This window comes from Podarcis vaucheri (assembly GCF_965113315.1).
Source record: "Podarcis vaucheri genome assembly, chromosome: 2".
Lineage (NCBI taxonomy): Eukaryota > Metazoa > Chordata > Lepidosauria > Squamata > Lacertidae > Podarcis > Podarcis vaucheri.
The window spans coordinates 41,738,566-41,750,836 of NC_138760.1; the positions used below are offsets into that span (position 1 = coordinate 41,738,566).

General features: G+C 43.2%; 1 protein-coding gene across 1 annotated transcript in view; it reads right to left on the bottom strand.

The window, feature by feature from the left end:
• Positions 1–12,271, bottom strand: part of LOC309527610 (uncharacterized protein) — a gene marked incomplete at its 3' end in the record, with an annotated part of 318,025 nt that overhangs the window by 274,377 nt on the left and 31,377 nt on the right. Inside the window, exon 3 of the mRNA XM_082214428.1 lies at positions 4,802–4,867. Coding sequence (XP_082070554.1) covers positions 4,802–4,867 — 66 coding nt within the window. The remainder of the gene's footprint in view (positions 1–4,801; positions 4,868–12,271) is intronic.

Here is a 12,271-nt window from a genome sequence, read left to right on the forward strand (position 1 = left end):
CTTTTGATGAAGATTATTTACAGAGACAATTTGCTGTGAATAAAGAGTCACAGTAGGCATATGTTTAATTGAATTCTTTTTTTTTTTTAAAAAAGGACATCTCATTGTCTTTAATATCAGGAATGCATCTTATGAGAAAGCTTTGAAATGCCATGAAAGGAAGGATGGCTGGAAACTTCCTCACTGAGTGCTAATAACAAAGGGAATGGGTAATTACATTTGCCTGTGTAATTTGCAGCTTGTAAGGGGACAACAGGTCTGCCTAGTTAATAGCATAAGCAGGAAGAATTATGTCCTACGGGCAGCTTTTGGGTGGTAATCTGAATTTATATATTTTACTTAACAGTCATGAATTGTGAGGTTTGAAGGAACCTGAAGATCATCTAGTCCAGGATCTTGCACTGGAGCAACACTCACCATCCTCACCCCATAGGAAGTTCCCCAACCATCAACGGGTGGTACACTTGGGTACGTTGGGACAGTGCCTTCTCAGCAGCAGCTCCAGGAGAGAAGGTTCCTCTATAACCAGGCCTTAGCTGATTGAACATTCTATGGCATTTTAAACTGGGTGATGGAGGGTTACTGTTCTTGGTTTTTGTTATGTTATGTATTATACTGTAAATTGCCCTGTGAACCTCGGGTGAAGGGATGTATATTAAACAAACAACAAATAATACAACAACTATTATGTGGCAGCCAACAAAAGAAAGATGGGGCAAGGTAAGGGTGGAATAACGACACAGCAAGAAGAATCCTAAAGTGATACAAAAGAGAAATATTCATCCTAAAATATTCCATTTCTCCTGAGAAGGTTTCCAGACATCTGAATATGGCATGGTGCAGAATCACAGAGAAACCCATGTGTCAATCCTTTTTCCTTTGTCTTCCACTTTCCACCATACAATGATTGTAGAGATATGTGACCTTGAACTCAGAGCAATGCCTTCTACGGACAACAGGGATGCCAACTTGAATAAAATATTGTGGGGGCTCAGGTAAGCCCTGCCCTGCATAACTGATCACATGACGCAGTGCACACACACCATTTGAATGGGAATGCCCATCAACTTTATGGGGGCCCGCCCCCTCAAATATTTTATTGTGAACGCAAAAGCCCCCATGGCCCCTAGGAGTTGGCTCCTATGATGGGCAATGCCATATACTGTATTTTATGGCATAGAAAGTGAAACTAGGAAAGTTTTATTCTTTAGTCTTTTTAAAAAAGAAAAATAGACTTTTACTATTATTCTACTGTAGCCTCTGGCATTCATTAAACAATGGTCATCTACTCCTGGCTTCAGTCTAGTTCAGAGATGCAACTCTGTCCAGATTTCATACTTCCCTATTTTCAGATCACAATGTAATAATAAATATCCTTTCATGGGATATTTTAGATGGCTGTAGGTGAGCAGCTTATTTATTTGTTTTGGGAATTTCCTGTCCTGTCCTGTCCTGTCCTGTCCTTTTACAGTAAATACAGCACTTCTACAGCAAAGGAAGTCTGAATAACAATGTTAAAAGTTTTAAATAGCTGGTGGAAGACTGGTGGAGAGGGGGTCCAAAAAGCCCTCTCAAGGAATGGAGAACGAAGAGACTCTCTCTCAGCTGTCTTGAAAAATCTGCCAGATTTGGGACAGAGAAGAGTACCCCAGCAGGTCTTAGGGCAGAATAGTAAAGGAGATGACTAACATAGACCTAAGATATCTATGGCTTTAAAGGTAAACTCCATCCCCTTGAATTGTGCCGGAAAGAAATTGGTGGCCACTGTTGTGAAATGGGGGTGATAAGCTCCCACATGCAAGTACCCAATAACCACCTTGCTGCTGCATTCAAGCATTGCACGGGAAACTTGGACTAAAGTATCTCTCATTAGTTCCTTCCACTCTCTGAGAATGGTGTCATAGCATATTTATGTATCTGGCTAAACGGGAAAAACCAACCCACCCTTTTCCCAGCTTCTTCCATAATAAAAATGACATCCATGTCCATCACAACAATGGTTGTATGTAGCAGCTAGAATTACTAGTATCCATTTCTGTGGTTTCTTTTTCTCACTGTATATGTGGGAGAGAGGGTGTACCATTTGGGAATATGCATGCATGTATGCAGAAATAGCCTCAGCCTTCCCAAACCATGTGTGCACCCACAGTGCTGGTAAATATCCCAATAGGCAGGGTAGCGGTGACTATCCTAATAGGATGGGTAGACCAAGAGGAGCATCGAGCAGGGAGCTGGGGTTGAGGGATAGGGGAACAAAAGCACAACCTTTCTGTCTCAGCTCTCACATCTCTTCTCAGTGTTTAAACAGAAAGGCTGTTCAGAGGGGCATTCTTAGGAGGATTCCTGAAGTTTGAAACAGACAGGCCTTCTTTAGAGACAAGCCAAATATCAAGTATGTTTTGACTGTTTTTCTTCCTGTCTTCACTAGCTCCCAATAGGGTAAATGTAAGCTGGCATTAGCATAAATGCATTATGTTTCTCCCCCAATGACTATCTATATTTACATTTTGTTCTGAAGTATTTTTCAGGCCTTGAGCTGTTGGGGAAGGAGAAAACAAATGCTTTAAAACTTCCAAGCCAGCTATCTGTACTGGCTGTGGGGACTCTGGTGCATTGCTCCACTTCTCCATGCATTTCCAAAGAGGGAGCCAGTCTGTAGAAGCATCCCACAGCACCAACTCCCTCTGCTGAAAGGAATTGAAATCCCCATGCACACAGCATCCCCATGTGCTTTTTAGAGCTCACACAGAGTGACAGGCCAACTGAATAATCAGAAATTTGAGGACAAAAGAAAAAAAGGTCAGGGGAATTTGCCCCACCAATTTTTAGTTACATACAATTGTCTCGTGTATCAGATAACAATTCTACAATACCAGCCTTCCTTTAAAAAAATAGCAAATCTGTCATGACATAAATGGAGTAGAACCCAATTAATCAGATGGAGCTTTTGAACCCCATCACCTTCCTACGCCCCCTATGGCATGGAACTTGGACATATGTAAGGAAACAAGCCCAAAGACAAAAAGGTCCAGATTTCCTGTATGTATTGTTCTTCTACATTTATTTTTATACCAAAAACAGGTTTGAACAGCTCCCAAATTCCACTGCTTTGTACAAGCTTTGCACAAGCTGCATGCTAATGTAGAATAGAATTGATGGGATGGATACACGGAGAAAAAGCATGCATAGTCATTAAGTCAGGTGCAACTAGAGCAGCCAGCCCTTATCAGCATGGTGGGATACTATCAAGAACATTGCTAGATTCTCTCAGAGATCCACAAAGGAACTCTTTTATGCAAACACCTCCAGCGGTAGCTTTTAAGCATCTGACAGTCAGAGTGGTAAAAAATTATACATTCAGCTGGGTTTCCAGGGGAGAGTTATTGTGCAGTACATCGGAAGGGGGGAGAGCATCTTGATAATAATAATAATAATAATTTTTTAAAAGAATAATTTACAATTGTCACGGGGGGGGGGAGAGACTGTTAGACTTTGAGGCAAGATCAATTGGGCATTTAAGGAGGATTGGAAATGGTTTTCTATCTGGTACCCCATAATATGTTGACAGCAAAATGCTCCAGTTTCATGTGAAAGTGGCTTACAGAAACAGGGAGATCCTATACATAAAGTCATCTAAAACAGTAAAGGTGGGATTTTGGGTTTTGACATCTGAGATAAGAAGCATACTTTATTTTCTTTGTAACTGATGGTGTAGAACAGGGGTGTCTAAATGCTTCGGAGCTACAGCTCTCATAATCTCTGGCCATTGGGCCTCCTTGCTAGCTGGGGAGATGGGAGATGGAGTCCAACAAGATTTGGAGGACCACATCTATGTTCAAGAGTAGATAACATGCTAGACTAAAGAACAAGCTTTCAAAATGAGTGGCCTCCAGCCTTCATAGGTCCCAAGGTAAGCAACTAAACCAGAACGCTGATAGACTGTAAAGTCAGACTGTCTGTTGAGTGATCCACTTTGAATCCATACAAAATGTTACACTTACAAAAAGTTACATTACAACAGCTTCTCTGCAGTGTTCTTCTTGGAAGTTTATGACTACAGTGGTTAAGAACTCAATTCGTTCTGGAGGTCCGTTCTTAACCTGAAACTGTTCTTAACCTGAGGTACCACTTTAGCTAATGGGGCCTCCTGCTGCCGCCACGCCACCGCCAAGTGATTTCTGTTCTCATCCTGAAGCAAAGTTCTTAACCCGAGATACTATTTCTAGGTTAGCGGAGTCTGTAACCTGAAGCGTCTGTAACCCGAGGTATCACTGTACCTGTTTATGCAACCATAGATTCCTGAGATCATTCAAGGTCTGGTCTCTTGCTTATAGCATACTTTATGCTAAAACCATTGTGCAAGTCGAAAACACTATTCTGACATAAGAATAAAATAGGTATAATTTTATAGGTAGATTATAAAGATTCTATATAATCTTTAAATACAAAACCTTCAAATCATTGTTAAGCTACATTTCCCATTGTGGGATTTGGCCTCTACTATTTCTACATAGCACATACAACTGCACAGTTCTTAAAAATGCACCACATCTATATGCCCCTACTTCAGGAAAATTATGCCGCCTTAATTACAGTAGTCTGCTACGAGTTAAGGAAATCCCCACCCCAATAAAAAGATCAAAAGCATATATATTTTTATCTCAGAGACATCTTGACCATTCCTGTGGGGCTGCCTGTTACTTTACGCACCATGTAATGTATATACAAGAAAAGGGGGTTGGGTTTTTTAAATACAATAATGCAACAGTGAAAGCATGTGAAGCAAATTTCAGAGACTGACCTTTCTGTTCTCATAGAGATCCTCGTTTTCTTTGGTTTTATATTCACATGTAGCTGTTTCCATGTCCTAGGAAAAAGAAAGAGTGCCTTCATATTGTTGTCAACTAATAAAAATGCAGGTAATTGAGCTGTGCTTGTGTGATATCCAGATAAGTGCCTGTTATTTGAGGGTGAGGGCATTTGTTAACAGTTAAAGAACTGCTATATTTCGATAGACCAATCACCATTCAGTGTCAATAAGCTGTACAATACTTACATCCTGTTTTTTAATCAGGTATGGCTAGTTTCTACAAAGAAATATATTGAAAACAGTTGTGAAATGAATTATTCTGTATGATTAAAATTATGGTTACCATTTAGAAGTCCTGAAAGAATTCAATTCATCATATCAGCAATCCACAGGAAAGAAGGGACTAAGCTTTTGCAGTCCAAGGGCTGCAATGAGAGTTTGTCACCCACATATGATGGGTATCTTTATGTGACTAAGTTTTTTTCTGCATTTCTGTGTGGTTCTTGGATCACTTGGATTCAACATCAGAAGGTATAGACTTCCATGTATAAGTGCAGCCTTTCTGGACAGGCACATGTAGGTACTTTTTGCTTTGGGTTCACTAAAGCTGCATATCTATACTTGTTTTCCATCCCTAGTTATCGTCATAACATTGCTTGCACAGCTAACAGCACTACAGCAGCACTCAAGGCCAGCATCGTGGGCACAGCCAAACACAGAGAAAGTGAAGTCTGACCCGGCATATTCACAGCTAAAGGTATCAATTTTTGGTGGTGTTTGCCAAGAACTTAGTAATACATTTTCCAGGGCATCTATAACCACAGATTCACTGAGTTAGATACAATACTGTGTTGCTATGTTTATCCTTTCCTTTCTTCAATGAATTTAAGATGGCATAGAATATATGGGGATTATCTCACTGTATCCTCACAACCACAGGGTATATTTGTGTTGCATTTGTATTTATTGTTTTTATTTGGACACTTGCTGATGTGTGGTTGTATGGATGCTTTAGCTGAGATTCCTGCATTGCAGGGGGTTAGACTAGATGACCCTTGTATCCCTTCCAACTCTAAGATTCTATTATTCTATGATTTATAGATTACTGTCAGCTGCTGTTAACTTTTAGGAAAGGCAGGAAACAAATATTTCATAAATAAATATAAATAAATAAAAAACCCAGTTTAGGCTGACAATGTGTGTGACTAGTCACAATCCACTCAGTGAGACTCATGGCTGAGTGAGCAGGAAGTCGAACCTAGTTCTCCTTGGTCTTAGTCAACTAAACACCATATCAGGGCTGCTATCTTATTAGGGAATAAAGCCCCCTGCTGAACACAATGTGATGTTTCTAAGTAAACACGCATTTTTGAATAAACGTACACTGTGGATCAGACTTTTCTATCTCTATATGGTATTTTCCACAGGGCTGCCCGACATGAAGGACTTTCAAGCATCCAAACCAGTCCCTTGCAGGAAAATAGAAAGACAAATAATTGAAAATAGCCAATTCCCACCAGCCCCAGCCTGCATGGCCAAATGGCAGGGAATAGTCCAACAACATCTGGTTTTCTATCTCTGCCTTACATGTTTGCTGTAAGTATTGCTGAAACACTGACATATTAATGCTAAAAATTAATCTCATCCTTCAGTAATGCCTAAAAGTCATGAATGTCAATTGTAGTTTTCTACCATTCTTTAGGTGCTTTTAGTTTATTTGTGGCTCTCATTCCATTGGATAACTCACGACTGCTAAGGATGTGTATAAGAATATGTGGAAAATATAGATATATGAGCTATTTCGTTGACCTTCAACCCAGTGTATCAGTGGTGGAAACTTGCTAATCATATGTCATTTTGCTTTAGTGCATGAACCCAGAGTTTAAAGCTGCTTAATTCCCTTCAAGATGTGAGATCTTTCTTTCTCTCATTGGATGGGTTAAACATGTGGTCCTCTCTGGTTGGTTGGCATTTATCTGTCCTAGAAGACAACGGAACAGTGCGTCTTGGGGGTGAAGCCAAACCGTTAGAGAATTGCAGTGCCTGCTGTGGCTGTAGAGACTGATATGAGAGATACATGTTTTGTTGCAGCTGGGGCAGATCAAAGTGTCTAGTTGTGCTGATGCAGATATACAATGGCGTTTCTTCTTTCTGCACTCCTCCCAGCGGTCATTCCTTCTCTGTTCATTGCTGTGGATACACATGACTGATTGTTTCCAGGCACTGTGGATGTCTGCAAGGGATTATCACATGCTGGGGTTAAAGTTGCCAGCCTTCATGTCATCTCTACTCCACTGAAATCAATGGGATTTAAATGTGCTTTATTTTGACTGGGTTGTGCCGTTTGTTTGGAGAGAAAATTACTCTAGTTCAGTGTTTCCCAACCGGTGTTCCGCGGCACACTAGTGTGCCGCGAGACGTTGCCTGGTGTGCCGTGGGAGGGAGGCGGGCGAGTCGGGCGGCGAGAGGCGGGGCGGCGGCGGCGAGGAGAGGCCGCCCAGCGCGGGGCTCTCGCCGTCTGCCTGCCTGTCTGCCTGCGTGGCGCTGACATCACGGGGCTGTAACATGCCCCACATAGGCACACGCGGGGCGGCGAGCGAGCTCCCTCCCACACCCCATCGCCGGCTCTGCACCAGGCGGTAGAGCTCGGCGAAGTCGCCGCGCTGGAAGGCCAGCAGCGCGCGCGCCTTGGCCAGGCTCTCGCCCGCCTGCGCCTCCAGGCACGGCGCCTCGGCGTCGGGCGGCAGCGAGCCCAGGAAGCGGCCCAGACAGCCGGGGTCGCCCGCCTGCAGCAGCGCCTCGCACACGCACGAGACCTGCTCCGCCGAGAAGCGCGGCGAGCGCGGAGGATCGGGCGTGGCGGAGGCCAGCCCCGCGCTTGGAGAGGACGCAGCAGCCGTCGCCAAACCCGATCCTCCTCCTCCTGCTCCGCCGCCGTCCTCTGGCTCTCGGCCGGGAGGAGCCTGCGGCGACGGGGCGGGCGCCGAAGTTGGCAGAAGTTGGCGCGCCTCCTCGGCAGCGCCTTCGTCCTCCTCCTCCTCCTGCCTCTGCTCTCCTCCGGTGGCGGGGGCGCGCCGCCCTCACCTGCCTCCGGCCCGCTCCCCTCCCCCTGCGCGCTGCCCTAGCCGTGCGGGTCTCCTCCCCCTGCGCCGCCGTCCCCTTTCCACATCCTAGGAGCCGCGGTCCGCCTACCGCCCCTGGGCCGTGGCGCGGCTCCCAGCCCGGGCTGGCCTCCGCCTCCTGGGACGCGCGCCCACCCCCGCGGCCCCCCAAACTTCGGAGCAACTGAATGCTTTCCCATGTAGAATAGTCCCTGCAAATAAAAACCTAGCATATTTGGAAGAGGGATGTTAGCCTAACCATTACCTTCTATGCTGTTACTTTTTTTTTTTTTTTTACATAAGTAAAAAGTGACCTTTCCCCATCTGGCATGGTGGTGTGCCTCAAGATTTTTTTCATGAAACAAGTGTGCCTTTGCCCAAAAAAGGTTAGCTGAGGTATAGCAGGCATTCCTCAATCTGATTTGATAACATTTTATATCCCTCCCCCCAGCATGTGATCCTTAGGTTAATTTCAGAAAACAAGCCATATTATCACAACAGGAGCTTGTTGGCCTCAACAATTCACTTTTATAATTACTCACAAAACTACCATGATTCAATTATTACAAGTGGAAGTCGGTATTGCACACTACTTAATTATAAGGCACAAGCTTACTAGAGCAATAATGCAGGTGTGCAATGATACAGAAGGAAGAAACTATAAATTTCACTAGCTTTATGTTACCAATACCTTCAAGGTCCTGTAAATCAGGGGTTGCCGATGTGGTGCCCTCCAGATGTTTTTGGCTATGATCTTACCCAGCCCCTGGGTATTGGCCATGCTGGCTGGGGCTGATGGAGAGTTGTAGTCCACAACTGAACATAATGAAAAGTTTCTAGGGTGTGAGACAAGTGATTTGATGGAATTGATTAAAAACCAGATTTCTACTTGGGCAGCTTTAAAGTAGCTCATAGACTGACTGCCCTCCCAAAATAACTTTAGCCTCTTTGGATAAAACTGGCACCATTTACTTTATTTTATTTCCACCCATCTCTCTGGAAGAATTTCTGATCAATTCTGAGGAATGGAACAAAGTTCTAGATAAGAAAAGGCATTGTCCAAGGCAGAAATTCTGAAGACAAGGGGTCAGTTTCCTGGTAAGAGAGGATATGAACAGCATCCTGGGCGCCATAAGGGAAGACTTAGCAGCACCATGGATAGGGGAAAGGATGGCCTCTCTAGCTGATATTAGACAAGCAACTGTTAGTATGAATCAATTGTTGCTCTTCCACTTTTAGCTACAGACTTTAAAAAACATTCTACACTACTGGGATTGTTGCGCTTTTCCTGTGTGTGCCTCCTGCTGCATTTCATTCATACCTGTAGCTGCGATGCAGCTGCTATGGGTGGGAAAGGTGCAATTTACCTGAGTGGCCATGCGGGATGGGGGGGAGTGATCCTTAAATTAAACCAATACATTATATATTTAGCACTAAGCACTTAATAATTTAAGTGTGATTGCCTGTTGATTTATATATATATTTTAAACTGAAGTATTTAACATTTTTTTGGATTGGAAATATAAACTGGAATATAAATTGGGAATGGGGGGAAAACCACATTGCTAAAATGGCAATTCAAATGAGCTTTTTGTTTAGTTTTTAAATAATACGCTAGAATTCTGGTATTAGGTCAGGATAAACAAAATGAAAAGTTTTAGCTCAGTTGTAGAGCATATGCCTTACCTGCAGAATATCCCATATTTAATTGCCAGCATCTCCAGGCAGGGGTGGGAAATACTTCTACCTGAAATTATGGAGAGCTGCTGCCAGTCAGTGTACAATACTGAGCTACATGGACCAATGGTCTGACTCACTTTAAGACAGCCTCCTATTTTCCCCAAGGGCATGATGTCTTCTTTTCCATGCAATGCATAACCAGTTTATGGCACTAATTGTCATAAGATGCAGAGATGGCAAATTCTAGATGCTGCCTGAGGACAAACACCACCAGAGTCTGCCCATTCCTGAGACTGATAGTGAAGATACCCCTTCTCACAGCACTTCCACATAAATGGTTTCATAAGTGATATAAACTCTGGATCAGAGTGCCAGTCCCAATCTCCTCTCCAGTTTGTTGCAGTCAAGACAGACAAGCAGGATCAGTCAGCGTGGAAGAAAGAGCTAGTTGATGTGAAACCCAAAAGGAGATGGTTGCTTTAGACCAGGGGTGGCTAACTTGTGGCCATCCAGATTTTGCTGAACTACAGCATCCATCATCACTGACCTTTGGCCATTGTGGCCAGGTCTGATGGGAGTTGTAGTTCAGTAACATCTGAGGGGGATGGCACAGGTTAGCCATTTCTGATCCAAACCCCACATCTGCCAGCTATTCTTGCTTTTCTAGACCCCTATTTGCCAGCTATTCTCGCTTTTAAGAGGGGAATTTTCTGTCATGAAATGCTACTTATCTGAATTCTGGGTGCTTTTTTGGCCCAGTCTTTTCTTTCTTTGCATCTTATTCCTTCTCAGCAGCTTATTTATTTGGCCAACCCACCCAGAACGCCCTAACCCAGATGTTTCCAGAGGGGATGTCTGAATAAATGAAGCCCCAGTTGGTTCTATCAGCTCACTTTTCCCCTTCCTTGATAAACCAGAGACCCTGGGGAAACCCAAGGTCATCTTTAAATTAGCTTTTTTAACTCTAGATGGAGGGGGTGGGGAATCAGCTCAAGAAATCAGGCTAATATTGCTTTATGAGGCACACTGAGTATTTCTGGGAGTTCAGCTTGCAGGAGGATATTGTACAGCAAGTCACATCTATTGTGAGTCTTAAGAAAGCTGCCTTGTTTTAAAATTTAGCAAGAAGTTGAGATAAGAAGAGAAAGAAAGAAAGAAACTACGGAAAGATGGCACAATTTTTGGATGGTGTTTGTGTGTGTTAGTTAAAACAGCCACAATTCATACCAAATCAGCATGCATCAACTTCCTTTCCTAAGTCATTTTTGAAGCTGGGGGGGGGGCGGGGGGGACGACGCAGGATCTGATATAGCTAAAATTTAAACATAGCAAAATAAAATAAACTGCAGCCTTTTCAAATATTATCTCACAGTTCACTGTGTACCCTCCACCCTTTCTCCTCATGGCAAGACCAACCACTGCATAAAAATGCTTTTCATCATTTGCAAAAATTTGATGCCCAAAATAGCCCCCTGGTTGCCTTAGCAACTAGCATTTATTTCCCCTCCTCCCCTTCCATTTCTCTCCCCCCCCCCTTTACCCTTTGCATATTGCTGCATATTTCTATCATCTCTTTCCAGGCACAGTTCATAAACACGGCTGCATAATAAAGAATGTTATCACCAATGACTTACAGCCCAGCTGCTGCAAATAAGATATGAAGTGGCAGGGAAATACAATTTCATGCAGCTAGGACAACAGATTGATAGGGTGCCCTTCAAATTTGATGCCACTTCTTTAAGTCTGTCCAAATTAAAAAAAAAAGTTGGTTTGCTCTCCTCCTCCCCCTTTCCTTGGTAGCAATAGACAATAAAGGCGAGAGATAATTCATAGGGATTCTCATTACGTCTGGAGCAACCTTGCCCTGAGATATTGACAATTCAAAGAGATGCACATTTCTTCTCCCCTCTGCCCTGGTTCTCCGGCTCTCCTTCCACACTGAAACACTTATCCATCTAGTCTGTGCACCTTTTTAATTTAAATATTGTCCCTTTCAAATTATTGTTCAGACTCAGGTTTCTTGGGGGAGGTTTGCCATAGACAAGAGATAAAATAAAATCCTTAACTCCCACTATCACCACCTTCAAAGTTTGATTTGATTCAAGAGATATGAAAGCTACAGATTTAATGGGAAGAGATCTCAGGGACATTGTCTCTGTCAAAGAGAAGAGAGAGGAGATTGCTTCTCAAGGATGCCTCTTGGCAATTGCTTGCTGATGGGCTGCCCTCAGCATGAGGGTTTGGACATTGATCTGAACAGACAAGAGTTATCATCCTGGTCCTTTATGGCACAATCATAGGGCCATTAAATGCCATTGAAACACAGAGTTGCCATTCCAATGAAGAAGACTTGCTACACACTGGAACGTTCCTGAGAAAGCATCCATAAATTAGTATTTCATTTGAAAGAAACTCATCTTGACTTTGTATTAACTGTTTGTTTGTGCAAGTGTAATATAGTCATGTAGATAACTTTTTTATGGGAGCATCATGTGAACCTCTGATGATGCAGATCTACAAAGGCATCAGATAGACAGATGCAGGGCAGTAATAACCAATGAGGCAGACTGTAGTTAAGTACTATGACTCCCATCAGCCCCTACCCCATGACAAACAGTGACAAATAATAGGAACTCTAGTACAACATCAGAAGGGAACCACATTGGCTATCCCTGACGCA